This window comes from Coenobita brevimanus, chromosome 98 (assembly GCF_032717465.1).
Source record: "Coenobita brevimanus isolate Jiangsu-jjx chromosome 98, ASM3271746v2, whole genome shotgun sequence".
Taxonomy (NCBI): Eukaryota; Metazoa; Arthropoda; class Malacostraca; order Decapoda; family Coenobitidae; genus Coenobita; species Coenobita brevimanus.
This window is the reverse complement of record NC_137051.1, coordinates 27,072,799-27,098,950: the sequence shown is the minus strand read 5'-3', so window position 1 is coordinate 27,098,950 and position 26,152 is coordinate 27,072,799. Positions and strand designations below refer to the sequence as shown.

Sequence of the window (26,152 nt, the reverse complement as noted above, 5' to 3'; positions counted from 1 at the left end):
AAACTCTACCCAGTTTACACTAACTTGGTCCATAATTTTGCCCTTTTGCAGCTTATTTCACATCCTGGTTATAGCACTTCTTAATGACTAGTACAGTATTACTGTAATCTGTTATTACAACTCAGGAGTCACAATGGGAAGAGGAAAATTTCAGACCAAGTTGGAGTTAAAAGAGTAGGAAACACATGTATTGCTACCCATCGCACCCCATTTAATGTACCTTGTTCATTATAACCTATGAAAGTTCAACGGGCTTCATGGCATCCGTTAAATCTGGTATCCGCTATACTAGAGTCCGTTATAGTGAAGGTCTGCTCTGTGTGAAACTTTTGTTTCATGAATATGTTATCTGTGTTTAATTGAGTATCATTTGTATGTTCCCAGAGTGACTTCTTCCTGGAGTTCTGTGATGGTATGGGTATGGATACTGGTAAGGGTGGTGGGATGCCAATACCACGTGGACCCAGCACCAGGGGAGTGGTTGGTCATCACTTCCCAGATCTGTCAACCATGGCCCTGCAGATGGAGGACCACAGCCCCCTGCCTGGCCAGCAGTGTGACAACAGGGAAGTTGGCATGACTTCTAACACTATGTATCAAGACACCAGCTGTGGCTTGTCTCCCATGGGCCCTAACTCCCCTTCCTTGTGGCCACCCCAGACTATGGACCTTGATATTGACATTAAGATGGAGCCGCTGGATGACCTGCTGTCGGTGGAAGACCTCTTGCCATCAAACACACTGGGTTTGAATTCTACTGACAGTGTCCTACTGGATGATGTTAGCTTGGATGACCTTCTTATGCCAGAACAGTTCTCTAGTCCTGTCATGGATCAGCCTCAGTCTCCACATACCATGCTGGCTGTTCACCCTGATGAGGTACTGGCTGCTGCTAAGTCTTACCCAACTCCTTCCACTTTCCAACCTCAGCCCTCCACTATGCAATCTGCCAAGGTGGAATCTGTAACCCAGCCCATCAAAGCAGAGAGCAATTCCCTGTACTCCTTGCTGGCTTCCTCCTTTCCACCACAGGGAGGAGGTTGGCGTGATCCACTTCTCACATCCTCATCCCTTCCCGGTCACCAGGCTCCTACACAGCTTGGCAGTATCGAGGAAAATCCAGTTGGGGATCAGATGCAGCACATGCAGCCTCAGCCACACCAGCAAAATACACACACCATGACGCAAGTTACAGGCTCAACCTCAGCCCTTCAAGAACTACTGCTCCGGTCACCCTCAGCCCCACTCTCCCCCCATAGTGTGTCATCACCTCAGGGAGCTCCATCGCCCCTGCCATCACCCCAGGAACCCCCTATGGGGCAGTCAGTGCCCCGGCCCACTTCTCTGTCAGCTGCCAATCCGCTACTATCTGCTCGTTTGTCGTCTTCGGCCCCAACCAGGAACTTCTCCCTGGAGCAGGCCTGGCAGCGCCGTGAGCCTCGTCAGCACCTCCTCTCCACTGGCTCACTGGCAGAGGAACTTGGTGGATCAACATCATCACTTAGCACGGGTGAGAGGACAAGTGCATTTTGAATTAGATTATATTTTATGGTCACATGAAGCTCATGTAGCTGTATTCTGAAAGATTCTCTATTGGATCCTGATTCCAGTTGTTTATACCATGTTACCTGATTAATAGGTCTGTATAGTACATGAATAGATTTAAATAAGGTGTATGAATAGAACTGTATAGTACATGAATAGATTTAAATAAGGTGTATGAAGTTAGATATATTATTTCTACTTTATATTGTAGAGTACAGTATTTTTGTTCATTTGTATTAGTTAAAATATGTCATCAGTTTTGGTGCAGTGGCCTGACTGTGATTACTTTCAAGGCTTATTTTGTGCGATATACGGTGGAATCTCCTATATCATGGCTGTGTGGGACTGAGAACACATCGCAATTTTAGAATTCCATGAGTTGGAAACAAGTACGGTAATCTTATGGGGAAAATTACTTATGTGCCTTTAATCTAGGAAAAGTTGTCCCCCTTTTCCCCCAAACCTACATCAAACTGGTCACCAGTGAACACTGACTGCCTGGAAAAGAAATTAGGAAAGCATATATAATGGGAATGAACAATATTGTAAAATTCTTACACGACTGTGACTGACAACGTTGCTTGACTGGACACTGGAAGAGGGAAGGGTTCTAAGGCTTGTGGCAGACTGTGGCCTCTCAGCACGAGGCGACTGTGCTGCTGCCTCGTGCTGCCACCTCTGTCCCGCTTCTTCCTCATCAACCTTCCATGGGAACCCCTCAAAGTCCAGTGTGCAGAAAACGGAAGTGGTGTTGTTTTCGCCCATAGCTGCCTCTGTGTCATTGTAAGAGTCGTCAGTTTGTTGAAATTAATTCTGTACCAAATGGGTGCGGCCTTTCCATAATTTCTATTGAAATGATTCTTTCACAGGTTACCGGTTATTATTCCTGGATTACCACAGTAACTGGGTATTTTTACAAACTTGCCTCTGAAAGCTATAAATGAGGATTTAGAATGCGTAATGCACTAATGCGTCCAGTTGGAGTGGTCGTTGGTAGACAATGCTGTGAGTTGGTGAGATCATCAGCAAACATTGCTGCGGGCAATCTGCCTGCTTCCATAAATACCCCCAAATAGGTATATTTTGTTTTTTTCCACTCACTTCTTGCAGTCACAATTCAGCATTTAACTATCTGTGTTGCATATATACCAGAATTACTTGACATAAGTTTTTATAATGTAACTGGCATTGCCATGCCTGTTTGATAAAGAATTACAGTACAGTACCTCATTGAGCCCATAATAGTGGGCAACTTTGGCTTTCTTCTCACCGCTGTCAATCCTCCCGATTACATCTAACTTTTGGGTGTAAGTTAACATTGCCTTCTTCTTCCTCTCCATCGAAGAAGTTGTAGACTTGGGAGAGTTATGATCGGCCATGGTAACACTGGGCAGGCAGAGGAAGCACGGGGGGGGGGGGATCCTCATAAACCACACGAAAACCATATGCTAACAACGGAGGAGACAGTGCACAGAACCAAGCACCGAGGCATCAAGCGTGCATGTCCTTCATGCTTGGCATGGGAGGGAAGCGCTGTGTTTGGCTTATAGTACGTGCTATGCTTGAATATGATTGGTTTAATAAATGCCGTGCTTGACAACAATTGGTTTATGCCCGGTTAGATGTGTGGGCTTGAGGTAATGGTGGCATGCATCGCATGAGGCCCTGGAATAGCATCACATTTGAGGCTGCATTCGTGAATTTTGTGTGATTTCTGCTAGTTACTGATAATGCAAACTGTTGCATGATGTTGCCATGTATTATGAATCTGCTATTTAGGATCGCGCGATTTAGGAGATTCCACTGTACTTACCATTGGTACAACTCTTCTGTATATGGCAGATTATGCAGTAATTTGTGTTTGAATTGAATGTTGAGAGAAAATGACAGCATTTCTGCATTTATGGTCAGATTTATGATTGATGTATGTAGATGATATATACCGTAGTACTGCTTGCAAACAGGAGACGAGCTTGATAGACTGGTGCAGAGCTTTGTAGATGTTTGTGAGTATTGTACCCTGAAAATAAATGTAGTTAAGAGTAATGTGATCATTGTTGAGAGAGGTGATTCCCAGTGAGATGTTATGGTGAATGAGAGATATTGGAATTGTTGAGAGAGTTTAAGTACCTTTGTGCAGTGATAGAAAAGAGGGTAAATGTGTAAAATAAGTGGAAAGTAGAGTGGTACAGAGAAGGAAAGTTGCTGGTGCTATGAAAACCTTGATAAGAAGGAGAGATCTGAGTAGGGCAGCTGCAAGAGGCTGGCATGCAGGAGTTTTAATGCCTATTCTAACATACAGGTGTGAGGCTATGGTGTGGCAAGAAAATGAAAAAAAAGTCAGGAGTAAGAGCAGTGGAAAAGGGACTGTTGAATGTGTGTGGAAAGTGGATAGGATAAAGAATAATGTGATTTGTGAAAGATGGGAAGTAATGAGGTCTGTGGACACCAGAGTTGAAAAGAGTATGCATAGAGGGTATGAGCATGTGGAGAGAATGGGTGTTAATAGGGCAGTGAAAAGGGTATATCAGTGAATTTGAAGGCGGGAGGAGGTGTGGTGGGCCTAGAAGGTGGATATGATAAATGAGTGTGTGAGGAAGAGAGGTACCAGTATAAGATCTAACAAAGCTAGGGAACTGACAAGCCATTTAGCTGGCCCAATTTTGTGAGAAGTGTATGACCAGAGTTTGGCACCCCATTCTAACTTGAAAACTGTTGGAGTGACTCTGTCAGATAGGTGAATGTGAAGCCATGTGTGGAAGGTTTTTAGTAATTTATTTAATTTTTCCTGTTAGGTAAGTCAGGATTCCAGGGTCATGAATGGGAGTGTAGCTCATTCAGTTGGGCTAACCTGTTTTTGTCTCATTTTATCAGCTTCTTTTCTCAAGCTCTCTGGACCTTATCTCAGTCCACCTTGGAGTGGGAAAGGAGGTCTGGATGATGGTGATGGTGTTGGTGATGATGATTTTCTCATTTTTTCAGTTGGTGGCATTTTGTCACCAAGTGGCCATGATCTCTCCATAGATGAAGGCATTGACTCAGAAGATGAATCAGACAATGAACATTATGATTCTGACTCAGATAACGGTAAGACCTGTTTTAGTACAGCGGTGAATTGTATGGGTATTGTCATGCAATATTATAGATTTATTGTAGGAAGTTGAATCCCTGTTTTATGTTTTTACTTTACAGTTCTGCTTACAAACTCTGTAATGACTAATATTGTGTGATCTCTAGATAATGGAATATTACATGATGAAATACCTTTCCATTCAGTAATGTAGGTTTGCATACATGCAGCACATGCACACACACAACAGCCCTTGCACTGCACATTTTCATACTGATCCCTAACTTGCATTCCACATTTTCCTTTTAAACTTCTGCTGACATGCAGTCATCCTCTGACACTGTCACTAACTTCCGAACTGACTTGTATCCACTACCACTTCAGTCTTACTACTGTTTTATAATTTTGTGACAGACATTTATTTAGCAGAGGTATCTTCAAGGGCAATACAGTACAGTAAAAATAGTGAATAAATATAAAAAGAAACATCTCTTGAAGTTGATAGTAGAGCATACAAGAAAAACAAGCAACTAAGCAATTGTGCATGACAGAAATGCATGTTGAAGGGAGTCAGGTGACTCATATTGAAAAATACATAAATTACACACATTCTGCCACTTCTAATCATTATTCCATGAAATCTGTGTCTTTACAGTCTCAAACTGGCAGATATTGATAGATAATTCCATAAATCCATATCTACAGATTCCATAGTGAGTGAGGACACTGGAAGCCTCTCTGGCTCTCTTGGCAAGAAGGAGCGTTACTTCTGGCAGTATAATGTACAAGCTAAAGGTCCCAAGGGTCAGCGTGTCACCATCAACCAACAGCAGCGTGATCCTTACAGTCTGCCCTCAATTATGGATCCTGTCTTCTCACCTCTGTGTTCAATCCAGGGCATCAAGCATAGGTAGTGTTTATTGCTTTGATCATCTGTCATGTGTTATATATGCTTAATGCTCCGATCATTTCCATGATGTGCTTGTATGGCATAACTATAGAAAGGTCACTTCATGTAAAAGTACTGGTATGTCGAGACAGTTGTTAACGAAATTTATTTCCCTAGAATAAATATTGTACAGCCTTATTTGAAGAAATGCATGACACTCAAACAGTAATGTATGTTAAACTCAATTATCCAGCATATATCAGCCAAAGAGATGACAGGTGACATACTGACAAAAATTGATCTGATACCCTCCCCAAATGCCCTCAGAGGGGATCTAACGCCCAATAAGACCTCATAACTGTACTGTATAACTGTTCAAACATAGAAGTACACCTTTGAGTACCGTAATTCCCCATTTACCCAACATAACAGAACCAGTGGCATGTCTGGAAAATGGATCTGTCCGGATAATGGACTTAGCCCCTGGCCGTCCTTTGTACTTCTAACCTTGAAAGCCATTGTAAAAGGCCACTACAGTACCTTGTACAACTCATGTTCCTGTTGTTTACACTGCTCTATCTGGTCAAGCAGACCTATAAATCACAGCCAAGCACTTACCATGGTCAAACAGACCCATCGAATGGTCGACATCGGCATGCCAGGGGAAGCCTATAGGCTTCTGTTCAGCACTGCATCTGTCTGATTCACATCCGGACTTCTAAAGGAAGCGAAGTGAAACACTTGGGGCTTGGTGACAGTTATGTCCACCCATCTTAATCCTCTCTCTCTCTCTCTCTCTCTCTCTCTTATGCAGACATATACATGAAACATGCTCATATGTACACATACACAATCTTTTCCTCACTTATAAATACACACACATACGTACATACACACGTGTACACATGCTGTGAATGGCAGAGGGGGTCTCTAGCGGATGCTGGGTGAACTACTGAGCCAGACAGCACAGCAAAACTGGGCTATTCCCACCTGGTTGGGCAAAAATGTTCGTATGGCCATAATTTCCACCTGGACACAAGCATTTTCTCTGGATAAAATGGAAAAATGTACATATAATGGCTTAACCCCTCCGTGGCCGTAGGTCTGGAATTTTACATGCGCCCCTGGCTGAAGCCGGGGCCTTTTTCTGAAGTTTCGAAAATAGATTTTTTTTTTTTTTTTTTTTTTTTTTTTTTTTTTGCCATATTGAAGAGGAAGTTCCGATGCACCTGGCAGTGCACATTTCAGCTTCCTAAACCCATCCCATGATGTGCAATTGAACATGGAAATTGCGTAAATTTAGGCAGCTAACACTTGTTACACGTAGGTACAGTAGAGTTACAATTTAAGACCAAACGAAACACTGTCCTTGCAATAACACGGGCATTTAATTTCTCCCATAGTTACATAATAACATGGTAATACCACTCAGTTGTGCTAGAGAAACTGTGGGAAATGGATGTTTTGGTATTGGATTTCCAGATACGTACAACTCTAGTGTTATGCTTTTGTCGGTCACCGATTGGCTTCCTCGACCCGACCCACGTGACCCCATACCACCTGCCAGAGCCTGCTTAGCCCTGCTGCCTACTTCAGTGTTGTGTGAACGGTCGCTGTGATGAGAAGTTTATTTGCTCATTTCCTTGCTCCTCGTTTCCTCTCAGAACTCTGAGCACTTGGTTCCAAACTAGGTTTAGTTATGCCTAAGCTCCCTGCAAGTGCCATGAACACAAGAAGAGCATTTATTCTAAACGAAAATGTAAAATTGTTGAATGAAGTAGCGTGTGGTGTTGGAGGTTAAATGCAAGTGATCAGACAGATAAAATGAGTTGGGATGTTTACGATGTGGATATTTTTTTTTTGTTGGGGGAAAAAAATAAAAAGGTAATGATGAAGGAGCAATAAAATTCATGAATTCACCTTTAGTGCAATGAATGTGAAAAAAAAAAAGAAAGAAAAAAAAAAAGGGCTTTATGCTCAGTCTTGTTATGAACTGATGATCTTTGGTCAAGTAAATTCAGATCTTACAATACGTGAAGACACTATGTATTGACATAAATAGTTAGGTGAGGTGATTATGTGACTTCATTTCTTGTGAATTATACTGTCATGCAAATTATTCTGCTTGGCTGACTTGCTTATTTTTCACGATTGCTGCATTCGTGTGTATCTGAAAAGTGAGATATGCAATCACTCCATGCTGACGACTTCTTTCTGCTGTAGTTTTCTTCCTTTATTGTTGATGATTAATGGCTTTCAGAAAGTTTCGCGTTGCATTTTTTTTTTTTTTTTTTTTTTTTTTTAATGATTGCCAAAAGTGATTCGTGACGAAATATGCGTGATGCTGGGCAGCCATTATTCACGAGTTGTTTAGGTCAAGTTTTTGCTTGATTTCTAATGAGGACTGTCAAGAGGCTTAGTGGCAATCCTTAGTGATTAAAATTTTTATGGGGAGTATTAGGGGGCAAAGCTAATCGGTTATGTTAGGTTAGAATGCAGTAGCTATGCACTGATGTGTCCAGTCGGTGAGGTCATATGTAAACACACTCTCTTTGGCAGTGGTGGGCAGCGCAAATGAAGAAGGACCTTGCGCAAGTGCAAAGCACAATCCACAGTTCACTACCTTGCGCAAGCGCAAATGCGCAATCTGACAAATACAGTATTTAGCTTGCGCAATGTCGCAAAGTGCAAGCGCAAACCATTTGCATACATTTTTGGGAATTACTGAAGAATATTGGGATATTTAAATAAAGCAGCATACCTACTTACTTTTATGTATTATTACAGTAGAACCTCTTTGGTCCGGACCCCTTTGATCCAGATTTCTGTTAATTCGGACAAAATTTAAAAATAATAAGCTCCAAAAATATGCTGAAAGTAATTCTAAAGTCATTTTCAGTATCGGCGCGGAAAGCGATCGTCATTCATTTAGTCTCGGATCACGCTAGGTCGCAACATGGGTGCCTGTTTAAACACACGCTAGCATTCGTTCCATCAACTAGTTCACCAACCATTTATATTTTTATGCTGTATTTCAAAAGTTAATCCTCCTTACCATGCCCCTTAATGCAAGTGTAGCTTCTGCAATGATTAAAGGTGTTAAAAGGAGGAGTTTGCTTACACAAAAATGGGTCAGAATATTCTGCAGTGTTTAATGATTACTATAGGTTATTTTTTGTACTTAAATGTGCTTTACTTGTACATCAAACATTAGCTTCTTGCCCATATGGGCATTATCAGTATGCCAAAGATGACAATGTATTTTTTGCCTACATAAGTTTTATTTTTATTCCAAATATTACAGTTAATTAATTAATTAATTTTTTTGCCTACACGGGCCTTAGTCACTTACTACAATTTAAAATGTAGGCTAGTTTCTTGTCATGGCCCTACCCGTAAATTATGCATTACAAAACTATCGTACATGATTAGTTTGGTTATTTTAGTATCCTTTCATCTTTTGCAGTTACGTAGGGTTGACATATGCCACATATGTTAATAATTAACAAACATACCATATGTAGATAGTTTTTGGTATGAATTAGAGATTACCCTGATGGTGCGGACAATCTGCTAATTCGGACAACCCTTCCCCCCATATAGTCCGAATGAGAGAGGTTCTACTGTATTATTTTCTATTATTTGTAATTTGCGCAAGTGCGCAATCTAATATTTAGCTTGTGCAATGTCGCAAAGCGCTAGCACAAATCATTTGCATACATTTGTGGGAATTACTGTAAAATATATATGGGTATAATTAAATAAATTACTAAATTAGCAACCTCCCCACAACCCTCGGTGACTGAGGTACAGTAGGTCATTGTCCAGGAAAAACAGCCTATAATTACCAAGGCATTGGCAAAGATCACATGATTACTGTATCATCAACTCTCTCGCTCTCTCTCTCTCCCCGACAGAGGAGGGAGGGAATGGAGAATAAGAGAGAGAGGAGGGAAGGAATGGAGAATAAGAGAGAGAAGAGGGATGAAGTTTATGCCTTATCTCCTCACTCAAAGGGACGCTCCTTTGCCATTCCCGTATTCTCTCTCTCTCTCTCTCTCTCTCTCGTCATGTCAAGACTATTTATCTATCTATCTATTGCCAGACGCCTCAATCCCGTTTGGGGTGGCCACAAACAAATCGCCTCCAAGTCGCCCTGTCCCCCGCCATTTCACTGCCCTGCTCCCAACTCACACCCCCCTCTCTCATATACCTCTCCACCCCATCCCTCCATCTCATCCTCGGCCTCCCCCTCCCTCTTCCTCCCTCCACCTCACTCACATACACTCTCTTCGTCAGTCTTTCACCCTCCATCCTCTCCACATGGCCAAACCACCTCAGTGTGTTCCTCATAACGCTTCCTATCACATCCACATCCACACCACAGCGCTCCTTTATATCCTCATTCGTCAGCCTGTCTCTCCATGTGACTCCACAGGCTCCTCTTAAATAACTCATTTCCACTGCTCTCACTCTCGACTTGTGTCCTTCCAACAATGTCCAAGCTTCACTTCCGTAGGTTAGAGTTGGTATCACAATACTGTCATGTAGTAACTTTTTCACTTCCATGCTCACTTCCCTGTTTCTTATCACTGCTTTCAAGACAGTTTATTTAATAATTCAATAGAGATATACAATAACATATGTATTTCGTTCCAAAAAAAAAAATAATGAAAACAGTATTTAAATCAAATATCCACAGCCTAATAAATTATTAGGCTGTGGATATTTGATTTAAATAATATGTTTTAATGGTTTTTGTAAGGAATTGCATATGCTAATCTTAATAAATAATGTATATTTATTATTATTTACTAATGATAATAATTTAAAAAATATTAAAAATACATGGTTGTTCAATCTGTACATGGATGGGGTAATAAAAGAGGTACAAGTTAGGGTAGTGGATGTTAGAGTGGCCCTGTTGAGAGAGGGTAGTGTGTGCAAACTCCCTGTACTGTTGTTTGCTGATGATACTGTGTTATTGAGTGAAGACGAAGGAGAGCTGCAAGGCTTGGTGCATGAGTTTGGGAGAGTGTGTACGAAACAGAATCTAAAGGTGAATGTAGGGAAGAGTAAAGTGATGGTCTTTGAGAGAGGTGAAGTCAGTGAATGTACAGCAAGATTGGATGGTGAGGAATTGGAAAATGTGAGTACGTTTAAGTACTTGAGTAGTGTGATGAGTAAGGATGGAGGTTTGGAGTGTGAAGTGCTTGAAAGGGTACAGCAGGGAAGAAAGGTTGCTGGTTCCTTGAAAGCAGTGATAAGAAGCAGGGAAGTGAGCATGGAAGTGAACAAGTTACTACATGACAGTATTGTGATACCAACTCTAACGTATGATAGTGAAGCTTGGACGTTGCTGGAAGGACACAAGTCAAGAGTGAGAGCAGTGGAAATGAGTTATTTAAGAGGAGCCTGTGGAGGCACATGGAGAGACAGGCTGACGAATGAGGATATAAAGGAGTGTTGTGATGTGGATGTGGATGTGATAGGAAGCATTAGGAGGAATACACTGAGGTGGTTTGACCATGTGGAGAGGATGGAGGGTGAGAGACTGATGAAGAGAGTGTATGTGAGTGAGGTGGAGGGGGGAAGAGGGAGGGGGAGGCCGAGGATGAGGTGGAGGGATGGGATGGAGAGGTATATGAGGTAGGGGGGTGTGAGTTGGGAGCAGGGCAGTGAAATGGCGGCGGACAGAGCGACGTGGAGGGGATTTGTTTGTGGCCACCCGAACGGGATTGAGGCATCTGGCAATAGATAGCTAGATAGACATTATCTCTGTTGAAGCATATTAAAAAATGCTGCTACCCCCTTCCCTCCCGCCTCCCCCCACCAACCAACCCACCCTCGTGACCCGCCCCAGCCTCCCCCATCCATTGTCCAGCCATGCGGGAAGCTCCCAAGACCACGTGTCCCCTGGAAGACCATGTGTCCTTTGGATTGTGTAGTGCTCAATCCACAGGGCAGGTGCGCAAGGAAGGTGCGCAAGTGCAAATTTAGTTGTGCAAACGCAACTAAGTTTGCACTTGCGCACCTGCCTTTTCACGTGTGCAAGCGCAAAATTGCGCATGGTCTCGTGCGTTGTGCAATGCGCAAACGATATCACTGGAGCACAAGGGTGCGCAATTGCGCTTTGCGCAAGTGTTTGCCCACCTGCCCATCACTGCTCTTCGTTGTCTTAAGGCAGACATATTTGTAATAATCTATCTTTAAATATATTTTTAACGAAAATGTGAGGCTTGTAGAACCAAACCCCCTATTTTACATGTAAATATATGTCACATTTTAGCACGAAATCGATTTTGCACGAGGTTCTGCATAACCTATCTCGTGTTGTATGAAGACTTTACTTTTCAGTGACGCAACATGCACTTTTTTTTTTTTAATCAAAAGACTTTGTCAGTGGTGCTGAAAAGGTGTGAAATAACTAGATATGCATATTTTGAAGTTTTACAGTACATAATATGCGAGGTTTGAATTTAAAACATTATATTATGAATTTATTTTGCATTTTCCAGTGTTTATTGTGTTTATGGTAGTATCAACTTATTTTGTAGTCTGGGTGGTGGGATTTGTTGAAAAAGGGAGGCTAGAGTTTCTGTTTTCAGACCCAAGTGAGATAATCGTCATCCCTTTAGCGTACAGGCTGGACAGTGAGGGTTGAAATGCGAGACGACGTGCCATTTGCACTTCACATGAACTGATTAGCAGGAAGGGAAGGTAGGCCTTTCCACCCACGAAAGCATCACGTGAACATGGATAACATTCCTGCTATGCTTGTAAAAGGCAAAGAATATGTAAAATGATTCAGAACAGTACAACGAACTAGGGCATATAAGTAAAGATACCAAACAAAAATTAACTTTTTTATTTTCGTGTCTTTTTTGTTTATGCCTGTGTGTACTTATAATCGTACACAGGGTGGTTGTGTGTTTCGCAAGGGAGGAGAAAGATATATTTTCTGTCTGGGTCAAGATAATATATATAACTATGTGTGTTTAGGCACGGCCTCAAGCAAAAAAATTGTACATCTACTCATCACGGCAGCAGGTTGTGAATTGACAAATAAGGTGTGAGAGCATGAAATGAAGATCAGTCTCGTGTCCCAGATGTTCGTTCACTTCCCAAAAGTTTCACAGTTTTCTTCAAGTTGCAATGCATCGAATGATCCAAACCAGTACAACAAACCTGACCAATTGGGTAAAGATACCAAGACAAAAATGTATTTTTCTTTTATTATCATGTCTTTTTTGTTTATGCCTGTGCTTACATATACAGTAATCCCTGTAATAACTGGACGCCCAATTCCCGGACACCCCAATATCTGGACATTTTTGGCCCAGGCTCTCAGAACCCCCCCTCCCAAAATCGACTTTTTTTTTTTTAAACCGTACTTTCAACTTGGCGCTTTGTACCGAACAGCTGTGTTTTCGCACATAGTTGGGTGGCCCCCTGCTTCCTCCCCTCCCCAGTTCCAGCCTAACTACCGTCCTGACTAGACGTTCATCGCAGTGGCTGCCGCACGTGGTTGTTTTTGTGAATAAATTGCAATACCTTGCCACTAGACCACATGGGAATTTACAGTGTTGTGCAGTGTTAAGGAATTAGAATTCAAAATGCAGAGCACGAACTGGCTTGGCGCAAGCAAGAACAGAATGTGCAGTGTTAAACAGTTATGATTCACAGTGCAAAGGATTAAATGTAGCACAACACTGGATTACTGTGCTTGATTCAAGAGCATTTTCACCACTGCCAGAGCCTTAGAGGAGGTGGTTAATCTTCGTATCAGCCACGGACGTGTTGTAAGGTCTCTGTACATTGCTAAATATTTTCCATGCTCACTTCTAATTCCTCATTCTCTGGTTCCTTTTCATTTATTTCATGTTTTCTGTCCCTTATTTGTATGAATAGGGTCTTAAATAGGTGCATTGCATGTCTGGTAGTGAGTTATGTAGGTGATTTTCTGAGTTAGGCTGGTTTAGGGTCCATAAGTACCTGTCCAGGAGGCATTTTCCCAATTTCTAGACATGCCTTTGGCTCTGTTACATTGGTTATTGGAGGGATTACTGTAATCGTAAACAGGGTGTTTGTGTGTGTTTCGCAAGGGAGGAGAAAGATTATATTTTCTGTCTAGGTCGATGTAATGGATATAACTATATGTGTTTAGGCATGGCCACGAGCGAAAAAATTGTACATCCATTCATCATGGGAGCAGATGGTGAACTGACAAATTTTTTTTTTTTTTTTTTTTTTTTTTTTTTATGCGAGGAAGAAGGAACCAAAGGCCATGAGCCCGCAGTAACAGTTCCCTCCAAGAGAAAAACAAAATACAATAGAGAGCCAAATTCAAGATCCGATCATTTTGAGATGCCTGGACACACTACGTTTGAAAGACTGGGGATCATAGGCAGGAGGAAATACAGACAGAGGGAGACAGTTCCAGAGCTGACCTGTTGCATAAATGAAAGACTGGGAGTAAGGTTAACTCTTGCATTAGAGAGTTGGACAGAAAAGGGATGAGAGTTTGCTGCCAGACGGGTGCTACGCGCCCGTCGTAGAGGTGGAGGAATGCAAGCAGACAGTTCAGAGGAGCAGTGACCATTAAAGTAGCGATAGAAAAGAGATAAAGATGCAACAGTGCGGCGAAGAGACAGAGGTTGAAGGGAGTCAGTAAGAGGAGGAGAGTTAATGAGACGAAAAGCCTTTGACTCCACCCTATTGAGAAGCGTTGTATGTGGGGAGCCTCCCCACACATGAGAGTTGTACTCCACACAGGGGCGGATAAAACCCCTGTATAGAGTCAACAATTGTGCAGGGGTAAAGAAAGAGCGGAGTCGGCTTAGCACACCCAATCTCTTGGAAGCAGATTTTACAAGAGATGTAATATGATCTTTCCAAGATAAGTCCCGAGTAAATGAAACCCCAAGCATGTTCAAGGATGATGCAGGATTCATCTGAATATTATTAAACATTAGTGGGTATACCTGTGGAAGATTTTGTCGGGTTGATAGGTGTAAGAACTGAGTCTTAGATGCATTAAAGACAACCATATTTTTACCCCAGTCAGAGATATGAGCCAAGTCAGACATTAGGTGTGCCATAGCCTCATCCCTTGTTTCTTGAAGTATCTGTTGAGATGGGCGTTGCGGGAACCGAATGGAAAGATGAAGGGTGGAGTCATCAGCGTATGAGTGGATAGGGTTAGATGTACAGCTTAGAAGATCATTGATGAATAAAAGGAAGAGAGTTGGTGATAGGACAGAGCCCTGAGGAACACCACTGTTGATAGATCTAGGAGAAGAACGATGGCCGTCTACGACAGCGGCTATAGAACGACCAGGAAGGAAGCTAGCGATGAAGGCACAGATAGAAGGATAGAAACTGTAGGAGGGCAGTTTGGAAATTAAAGATTTATGCCAGACTCGATCGAAAGCCTTTGAGATGTCAAGTGCAATGGCAAAGCTTTCGCCAAAGTCCCGAAAGGAGGATGACCAGGAGTCTGAAAGGTAGGTGAGAAGATCGCCAGTGGAGCGTCCCTGACGGAACCCATACTGACGATCGGAAAGAAGGTTGTGATAGGAAAGATGCCTTAAAATTTTTTTATTAAGAATTGACTCGAAAACTTTTGAAATACAGGACGTTAAAGCAATTGGACGATAGTTGGAGGGTTGGGAGTGGTCACCCTTCTTTGGGACTGGCTGAATGAAAGCAAACTTCCAGCAAGAAGGAAAGGTACAAGTTGACAGACATAGGCGAAATAGTTTGCCTAGGTAGGGTGTAAGCACAGAAGCACAGTTTATGAGAACAACAGGAGGGACTACATCAGGCCCATATGCCTTGTTAGTACTGAGGCCAGTAATGGCAGAAAATACATCAACTGAAGAAATTTTAATGTCAGCCATGAGGAAGTCAGAGGGGGGAAGTGATGGAGGAACAGCACCGGAATCGTCTAAGGTGGAATTGGAGGAGAAAGTCTGTGCGAAGAGATCTGCTTTATCAGTAGAAGAAATAGCTACAGAACCATCAGAGTAGAAAAGAGGAGGGAAGGATGATGAGGTAAAGTTGTTAGAAAGATTTTTGGCAAGGTGCCAGAAGGAGGGAGAAGAATTCGAGTTGGAGAGTTGAGAGCATTTAGTATGGATGAAATTATTTTTAGTAGAGCGAAGAACAGACTTAGCACGATTCCAGGCAGAAACGTAAAGATTATGTGATTCAGGGGTGGGTTGGCTCCGGTACCTTTTGTAGGCCCTCTCCTTGTTGCGGACAGCATTAGAACAAGCGTGATTAAACCAAGGCTTTCTTGCGTTAGTCAAAGGATATGAGAAAGGAATGTATGCTTCCATGCCCGAGAGAATAACCTCCGTAATGCGCAAGGCACACTCAGATGGCTCACGGCCATGGAAGCAATAATCATTCCAGGGAAAATCAAAGAAGTACTGCCTGAGGGCCTCCCAGTCCGCAGCTCCAAAATGCCAGAGACGACGTTTCCCTGGAGGGTCCGCAGGCCGTACTGGAGCGATAGGACAGGTTAAGGTAATAAGGTTGTGATCGGAGGAGCCCAACGGAGAGAAAAGATTAACAGAGTAAGCAGAAGGATTGGTTGTGAGGAAGAGGTCAAGTATGTTGGAGCTCTCTCCAAGGCGGTCAGGGATACGGGTAGGGTGCTGTACAAGCTGCTCTAGGTCATTAAGGATAGAAAAGATGTAGGCTTGTTCACCAGGTGGATCCGTGAAAGGAGAGGAGAGCCAAAGGTGGTGGTGAACATTGAAATCTCCAAGAATGGAGATTTCAGAGAAAGGAGAAATGGACAGAATGTGTTCCATCGTAGAAGTAAGATAGTCGAAGAATTTTTGATAGTCAGTAGAATTAGGGGATAAGTAAACAGCACAGATATATTTAGTCAGAGAATGACAGGAAAGCCGAAGCCAGAGAGTGGAGAATTCAGAAGAATCAAGTTCAGGAACACGAGAGCAAGATAAGTCGTTGCGTATGTATACACAACAGCCACCTTTGGCTTTGAAATGAGTATAGAGAAAGTAGGAGGATACAGAAAAGGGTTTGCTGTCAGTTGCCTCAGACAGCTGAGTCTCCGTTAGAAAAAGAAGGTGAGGTTTAGAGGAGGAGAGGTGGTGCTCAACAGAGCGAAAGTTAGATGAAAGGCCGCGAATGTTGCAGAAATGAAGAAGAAGAGAGTCAGACAGTGGTTCCAGGCACCTCGAGTCGTCACCGGGAGAGGGGCAGATGGCGGGGGCATTTATGGTCCCCCCCCCTGGGGACTCCGAGGCTGGGTGAATCAACGCCATTTTTGGTTAATTTTGAATAGGAAGTGTAGTGTGTACTGTGCATGTAGTTTGGTGAAGATAGATAGAGAAATTTGTACTGGAGAGCATGCTGGCCTACTCTCTGTGTAACTGAGACACTGAAAAAGTTCAGCAAAGGGGGATGGTCAGGAACTAGTCCTGAGGGCTGATGAAACGGGAGCTCCAGCACTCCCTGTCATCAGCTTTCCATCCACCTCGGGAGTACTGCCCTGCTCGACTGGTGCTACAGTTAAATGAAGATCAGTCTCATGTTCCAGATGTTCGTTCACTTCCAAAAGTTTTCACAGTTTTCTACAAGTCGCACTGCATCGAATGATCCAAACCAGTACAACAAACCTGAGCAAATAGGTAAAGATACCAAGACAAATATGTATTTTTCTCTTATTATCACGTCTTTTTGTTTATGCATGTATTTATTCATAATCATAAACAGAGTGGTTGTGTGTGTTTCGCAAGGGAGGACAAAGATGATATTTTCTGTCTTGGTTGAGATAATGGGTGTAGTTGTGCTTGTTAACCCCTAAAACGCGGATCGTCGCGTTTGCGACGCTCGGCCATAAGGGCAGGACGGTGGGTCGTCGCATTTGCGATTTTAGTAAATTTTGAATAACCGCGGGCAAGCATGCTCCAGCTGGTATTGTCTATCAGTACCACCACCCTCTAGCTACAACTAGCATACTTTACCTTTGTACTACTGACCTCAGTTGTTGCCAAATATCGCGTTTTCCCCCCGGCCCCCCCCCCCACCACGGCCCGGCCAGCCTGGCTGTGATACATGGCAGTGCTCTGAGCGCTCAGAACTGTAAATCTGCGATCTCCTCTCACAAGCAGTTTATGCTACTAGGAAACGCTTGTTTCCCCAGTTGTAACACTAGCTTTTTTTCTCACGGTTTGCCTCTGTTTAGCGTCAGTTTACTGCAGGCTTTCAAAGTGAGATTATGGCGAGTTCTAGCTCTTCCCAGTCAGTGCAAGCGGCCGACAGGAACGAGAATAAAGTGGCGGACGTAAGGCAGAATAAAAAGCGCGCCGTGGTGATCTTTTGGGAAGTAATATGATTGAAAATAATGTAGTATACATGTTTTTAGCTGTGAAAATGGAAATGTTTGTTGAGTGACGGTAAGACCGCCGCCACAGTGCATGTCGGCCGTACGCTCCGTTGATTTTAGCCTTATTTTCAGTGCTTATTGTACAAATACGGATTCCTAACTACCTTTACGTTGTAGTATAAAGTTTACTGTGACAGAATGAGGCTGTGGTAGAGGGGAAACCGGGTTGCTGGAGGTGTGAGTGTGAAGATTTGGTTACCCAACTTTGCAAGTCTCCACAAGTCCTTGGGTAGTCCACGAAGGCTCAACACCTGTCTCTGGAGAAAGCTGAATGTAAGTACTGTACTATCTGCCATACCAAGTATAATGTTCTAGGGTTAATCTCTGATTTTTGGCGAATATTTTCCTACAGGTACTCAGACCGCGATACAACCCCGCCACTCGGGGGGGATCGACTGTAAACAGCCGCGTTTTAGGGGTTAATGCATGGCCACGAGCAAAAAAATCGAAAATCCACTCATCACAGGAGCAGGCTCTGAACTGCCTGATGGGATGTATGGGGGTGTAGTGTAGGTCAGTCTGAAGACGTTCGGAATTTTCGCCGTATTTTATAGGCTGTGGTCAAATGACGCCTGTGGCCATTTATCGGCTAAACATCATTCAGTGCCAGCAGTCACGGAGGGATTAATACAGCCAGATTACAGCATCCGGGTTATGGATCACACGAATAATGGACATCTGGATAAATGGGGGACTATTGTACCATAATAAACATGATCATATGCAATTGTACTGTACTGTACACTCATGGTACACCCAACACCCGGAGGCAGGGTTAGGCAGGTTAGCAGGGCAGACAGGAGGAGGACAGGCAGACCTAACCAAGCATGAGGAGAGAAAGAGAAGCATGAGGCATGAGTGACAGACATAAAACAGAAGACATTAGGGGAAAAACTCATTAGAGAGTTGCAGGAGAATTTCTTAATACATTAAATCTCATGTGGCTTAATGCAATAAATCCCATGTGGCTAGTGGCAGTTATGGCCAGGTGTCGAGGAAACTCCACCGTTGCATCCTTGAGGTTCAACGTCCACACCGTGACACCACTGATCCATTGCTGGTGATACCACTTCAACACTGCCTGGTCTAAATACTTGTGCATGGGTCTGGCCAGCATTGTCCTTTCAAGACCTCAGGATGTCTGGTCATATTCAGTCTCGTGCCTTCTTGATGTTCTGAAGGGTTGTATGAGGGTCACCCAAAAACTCAGCCTGGCAGCCACCCAGCTCACTGTCCATCCATCATCTAGTTTTCTAATAATCTCCTGCTTCTTTTTGAGAGGTAGGACCTTCCTGGGGCGTTTGGCAGGTGAAGGTGTCATAGTGAAACATGCTAGCAGAAGGCATGACGCTGGTGTGACAAGCAGAAAGACAGGAATGATGAAAAATTTATAAGTTTATCTGCTACATGGCATTGTAGTACCGGAGAGTGCTGAGTGGCAGCCTTGGGGGAAGGGGGGGAGGGACTGACATGCTGCCATCCATTTTGGGACGAGATACACAAGGAAAATGGCTGTGAAATGTATTGACGAGGAGGGATATATATACAGTAGGTGTGTGTAAAACTGAACATGAGAAGAAGACAAAAGATAGGGGCATAAAGGTAAAGAAAATTACTGTAGAAAGAAACTTGCCAAATTTAGTAACATTAGAAGCAATGTTAGGTGACAAGACTCACAGCAGTGTTTTGATGGCAAGACTCAGTACACTGAATTGGTTGCAAGACTCCCAACTAATGACACAAATTTCAGTTTGGGGGCATCCCATGGAATTTGCAAAGTTCAGCCCCATTTGTTGTGATGATAATGATGTCTGCCAGATGATACCCTGACAAATAATTTAGAGTTTGCTGTACTTTACTTTGGTGTAACACCAAGTGGTAGTGATTGTAAGGCACCTCTTGGAGGCAACTGGAGGCTTAGCAGTCACGTAATGCTATCAAGGATGTAGACCTATCATCGTTTTTCAACATCTTTTACTACAGTAACCTAGCTTAAGGTCCCAACACCTCAGAGGAGTGAACATTTATCACTAAAATCATGTTGAACCTTATTAGTAGTATATTGATACTATTGTTTTTTGATGACTAGGTGTATTGTTAACATTTAACACCTCAAGACCGATGCCGCACGATCGTGCTTTTGTGTAGTTTGACATGCCAGCCTATCCCGCACGATCGCTAAAGACACACAAAAAACTGGGGGAGGGTAACTCCGCCCCTTTGATGACGTATATGGGATCAGACTAATGTGAGCTAGAGTGTCTTGGGTGGTATGGTGTGATTGGCCCCCTAAGGTGGGGGAGAAGGAACCCCCCCCCCATCACCACTCTGTCTATACCACCCTCATCCCCACTGTGTCATCTCCACATTGTCCCCTCGCAACCAACCATACCCCAACATATCCCCTACAGCGGTGTATGTGCATAGCATCCTTTCTCCCCTCTCTCTCCTCCCCCTCCCCCCTCCCTTCCCTATCCCTCCATCCTTCCCCCCCCCCCACTCCAGCCATACACACTCCACCTCCACTTTTTGCCTGGCATATTTTGTTGCTGTGGGTGTATGCCACACTGACAGCTTGTCCTACCAACTTTTTTTTCATTCATTGCCAGACGCCATGTATCCCAAACAGGGTGGTCAAGGGCTTAGAGTTAATTGTTTTACGGGGAGAGGCACTAATCCTCCACCAACCCCACTTAACACGTAGGGAGTTATGCCAACAGCATCTGGTGTTCCCAGGTGGTCACCCATCCAAGTACTAACCAGACTTCATTTTGATATTAGTTATGTATATTTAATTATTTACAGTAAATAATGCATTTTCTGTACATTTTCTATTTTTGCCCATGGGGGATCGGTAACTTTTTTGCATCTTTGACGGGCGATTGCGTGATAACTGTTTGGTCAGTCTTGATGAAACATACATTTTCAGGTGTGTAAATTCAGTCTCTTGAAATGTGGAAGAAAATTTTTTGCCTTGGTGAAAGTTGAAAAATCGACTCTGTTTTGCGGCTGTGGGGGACAGACCTGCTGAGCGAATTGTGTACTTTAGGGGTTAATCAGTTAACTACTCTTTGTATCCTTTAACCCAGGGCATCCAGCATTTATTTCCGCCAACCCTTCTCCAGCCAGGGATTTCTGGAAAATCACTTTTTTTTTTTTTTTTTTTTTAATCATAATATTTCAGCTAATACTTGGCCAAAAATAAAAAACTAAGTGTCATAATACTCACCAATTCTTCGACTTTAAGCTGATGGCCTCAGATTGTCCTGGCCAAAAATAAAAAACTAAGTGTCATAATACTCACCAATTCTTCGACTTTAAGCTGATGGCCTCAGATTGTCCAGGTAGTGCACAGACTCAAAGAGAGAGCCTTTGGAACTGGGGTAATGTTTCGTGTTTTTTGTGGACCTCCACAATACTGCAATCAACCACAAACACCATTTTTGTTTAGGGTTTGAGAAGTGTGGTGTGAGTGTCCTGTGATAGAGCAGGGGAATGCAGTCACTATGGCAATGACGTTGAGGTAGGCTGGCTGACATCTCACCGGACACAGAAAATTTTTGCATATGTCTATCCATGATGGAGGTACACAGGTACAAGTAAGGCTTATACTAGCCCTCCACAATAAAATAACACTTTCAGAATACTGCAATCAACCACAAACACCATTTCTGTTTAGGCTTTTAGAAGTGTGGTGTGAGTGTGCTATGGTGTGGGCAGGGAAGTGCAGTCACAATGACAACGACCTTGAGGTAGGCTGGCTGACATCTCACCAGATACGGGAAATTTTTGCGTAGGTTTATTCATGATAGAGGTACACAGGTAACTGAAGCGTGACTGGGATGCGTGCAGGAGAGTTGCCAGTGTTTGCCTGTGGTGGTAATTACCCACGAAATATTCAAGCAATGCCGTGAAACACTAGATCACTTATAGATGCTACCTGGACGTCTCCAGGCGGTCATCTATACGTGACACCCGGATGCCATGGGTTAACTCCCAGAGTTAATTTAAGAGACATCTGAACTGAAAAGAATCATCATCAGAATGAAATTTAACAGTTATGGAAATGAGTACCTTATTGCTGGCCTGTAACCCCTTAAATTGAGGAGATCTTTCCAAGTTTGATTAAAGTGTTCAGCAGTTGCCAGAAGGGTACAGACAAGGTAAAACTGTTGTAAAGGAATTAAGATATACAGTATTTATTATATATCGGTTTGTTATATAGTGTAATATATAACTCCTTTTCAGTGGAAAGGCTCGACGTGGAGATGGCAACGACCTTACTCCTAATCCACGCAAGTTGGTCAGCATTGGACGTGAACTAGAGAAACTTAACAAGGTAAGGTTGCTTGGTTGTATGTAAAGGGCAATAGTGTAGTTTGTCAAATGAACATATATCTCTCTGGAAAGGGCATATTGTGTGGACTGAATAACTGGTGGGAGGATAATTATTATGCCAAAGATTTTGAATGGCTGTAGTGACAGTGTTTGTGTATGTATGTGTGTAGTGTAATGTTAGCTTTATAGTTTGAAGGAGTCTAACTAAGGCAAAAAATACTGTCTACATGGGAAGTTTCATTCTATTTTTTACTTTTAATGCAAAATATAAAATCAATCAATCAATCATTTCCTGTGGCACCCCACGGGATGCATAGGGCCTCAATGAACTCTCTCCACCAATATTTGTCCCTTGCCATCTCCTTCAGGTCCCACCAACACTCCTCTCCTGCTTCTTTTTTCATTGTCCTCAACCAGGTTTCCCTCGGCCTACCTCTACCTCTTCTTCCTCTAGCAGTCCACTCTGGCACATCCTGTATTAAACTACCTTCTTTTCTGTATGTGTGCCTCAGCCACTTCCAGCAAGACAGTCTCACATATTCATTAACTGGTTCCACTCTCGTAATATCCCTTATTCTTGCATTTGTAACTCTGTCTTGCCACTTTACCCCAAGAATCCTTCTCAGTATTTTATTCTCAAATCCTAATACTTTCTGATCTGTTGCAATTGTACTTTACCATGACTCATGCCCGTAAATTAAAATTGGTCTAACCATGGAATGGTAAATTTTCACTTTAGTATGTACCAAAAGCATATTATTATTCCAAACAGATTTCAACATTCCAACATCTCGCCAAGCCTGTCTAATCCTCTCCTCAATTTCATTGTTTAATGATCCATTAGATGATACAATCGTTCCCAGATATTTAAAGTTTTCGACATTCTTCACCACATTATTCCCATTTACACAATCGATTTGGTTCTCCACGTTCATATTAATAATTTCAGTCTTTCCACAGTTTACTACCAATCCCACTTTTACTCCTTCCTCCACCATACAATTAAGCACCCTCTGCATCTCGTAAATACTTCCGCAAATCAGTACAATATCATCAGCATAGTCCAAATCCATCAGCTTCTTATTTTCTTTCCAGTTAATTCCTGCACCTGTTCTCCTTACAACCTTTTTCATAACATAATCCATAATCAAAACAAACAACAATGGCGAAAGAACTCCTCCTTGAATCACTCCTGACCTAACTTGAAATGGATCACTCAAAGAACCATCCACCATTACCCTACAAAAAGTACCTTCATGCAGGCTTCTAATAATATTTACAAACTTTTCTGTTGTACCATAGAATCTCATAATTTTCAACATAGCTCCACGTGAAACACTATCAAACGCCTTTTCAAAATCCACAAAACACATACTAAGTGGCATTTTCACCTCATTAGCTTGTTGCATTAGATGCCTTACAATAAAATTCTGATCATTACAACCTCGACCCTTTCTAAATCCCGCTTGTTCTTCTCTTAAAATTTTATCAATTACTGGCTCTTTTCTGTTCAACAAGATTTTGGAAAAGACTTTTGCAACTACGGGTGTCAAAGTTATCCCCCTCCAATTGCCACACACACTTAAATCTCCCTTTTTTGGTATTTTTATAATCACTCTATTTTTCCACTCTTCTGGAATTCCACCATTATCCCAAGCCACATTAAAAAGTTTCAAAAGCACATTCATCAACTCGTCATTTTCCACCTTAAGCATTTCAGGGAATATTCCATCCTCTCCTGGGGCCTTAAAATTCTTTAACTCCTTTATAGATTTTGCTATCTCTTTCAAAGTTATATTCCCTGTTTCTGTCTGCAAATCTCTCTCAGCTGGCAAAATATCCTCTTCAGCTGGGATTGGTCTATTTGGAACAGATTCAAAGTGCTCTTTCCACCTTCCTTTTATATCCAAATCTTTAGTCATCAAATTACCATTTCTATCTCATACAGGTATTTCCTTCCTTCTGTTTTCAGTCCCAGTTAACTCCTTTATGGCCTGATACGCTGCTTTTGTGCTCTGACCGTCATTTTTACTTAATTTATTTTCTGTCTCTGTTGCCTTTTCATCACATAGTCTCCTGTTATCACATCTAACGAGTCTTTTTACTTCAGAATGTAAACTCCAGTACTTTGCTCTAAGTACTTCAACTACCGGGCCACAACATGTTCTTCACTTCTTAACTTAGCCTCTTTCCTTTTCTGAATTGCATTCCATGTTTCATCTGACATCCACTTTTTCCTTCTCGCTTTTCCCTTTTTCTTAATAGTAACCTTAGCACTCGCATGCAAAACCTCTTTTACCTCTCTCCACATTTGATTAATATCATTGTCTTCATATTCCATCAAATCTGCAGGACTAGAAACCTGTTTCTACATTCCCACCGAAACTTTTCCCTCGTGCTCTCATCACTTCTCAGCTCATCAAAATCATAATTATTACCTCCTATACAATTACCATTAACGTTTCTCTTAAGTTTTATTTTAATCTTTGACACAACAAGTTGATGATCACTACCTATATCTGCCCCCCTCCTTATGCAAACATCTTGCAAATAACTCCTATGCCTTCTGCTAATTACAATGTGGTCAATCTGGTTACAATATTTACCACATGGTGAAATGCAAGTAGTCTTATGTATTTTTCTATGCTCAAAGATAGTCCCACCAATTATGAGGTCATTTGCCAAACAAAAGCGTCCAAGTCGCACCCCATTTTCGTTTCTTACACCAACACCCTCCTTACCCATACAGTCCTGTCAAGATTTCAGTCCTACTGTGTGAATGCATCCCTCTCTAGCAGTTAGAGTGAGATAATGTTGTACAAAAAGTCAAAGTAAGAACAGCAAATGCGATGGTGAGCAGTTAGGATGGAAGTGTATGAAGAATTTTAACTTGCCCTTATGCCATTGCTGATGCATTATTAGCAGAGTCAGAAGCAACTTCAGATGCTGATAAATGAAACTGATGTGCACATGTACAATGCTGTAATAGATCTTCAGCTACCATTGTTCGTGGGAGGTACTACCTTAGGAGTGAACTGAGACCACAAGCTTGGTAATGAACCATATAATCATGTCTTAGGTAGAAAACTCTCAGCCATAGCTACGCACAGTCAAAATCCAGGCTAAGCCTTACTCAGCACAAGTCTTATTACAAATTAGTAACACGCTCAGTCAAATGACAATTTGTTCTGGAGATTTTAATCAGCTTTAGTATAGTGTTTGTTTATGTTATTTTATTTTTTTTTACATCGTTAGATACAGCCTTCATTAAGAATTTTGGTATGAGAGGAGTTTCCATGGGGGAATAAAATTGTTTGGTGACAGCAAGAATAATTATACAGGGATATGTTTTTGGTTTGAAAGAGTTAAATTTTTTTCACTGCAATCTCCAGTAACAATTAGGAAGTATGTTAGCTGGTTTTGCACTGGGTGAAGCTTGTAGCCCATAGAAAACCTTAGTTGTACCATTGCCAACCCAAGTATGAGAGTGGCTTGGAGGAAGCATAGTGCATTTAGATTATGAAATGAGTGATATCAAATTGTAGTTTGGTCATATGAAGAGGATGGAGAATGAGAGATTGGCTAGGAAAGTGTATGTGAGTGAAGTCAAAGGGAAGAACAAGAAGGGGAGACCTAGGATGAGGTAGTTGGATGAGGCTAGTGATGGTAATATGAGCTGGAGGGAGGACAGCCTGATGGCAGAGAACAGGATGATATGGAGGCAAACTGTGGCCACCCTTCCAGGATAAGGACATTTGGCTGTAGATAGAGGATGTAAAGTACTAAAAGAGAATTGTATGAACTGCAGAATCAGAATGGGAAATTAGTTAAGGTTTGCAAGTCTAAAGTGCTGTGATGTTCATATATGGAAGAGTGGATGATT

General features: G+C 42.3%; 1 protein-coding gene across 1 annotated transcript in view; it reads left to right on the top strand.

The window, feature by feature from the left end:
* Window positions 1-26,152, top strand: part of REPTOR (repressed by TOR) — a 71,332-nt gene that overhangs the window by 30,289 nt on the left and 14,891 nt on the right. Inside the window, exons 3-6 of the mRNA XM_080283808.1 lie at window positions 385-1,510; window positions 4,528-4,632; window positions 5,321-5,525; window positions 22,180-22,270. Coding sequence (XP_080139934.1) covers window positions 385-1,510; window positions 4,528-4,632; window positions 5,321-5,525; window positions 22,180-22,270 — 1,527 coding nt within the window. The remainder of the gene's footprint in view (window positions 1-384; window positions 1,511-4,527; window positions 4,633-5,320; window positions 5,526-22,179; window positions 22,271-26,152) is intronic.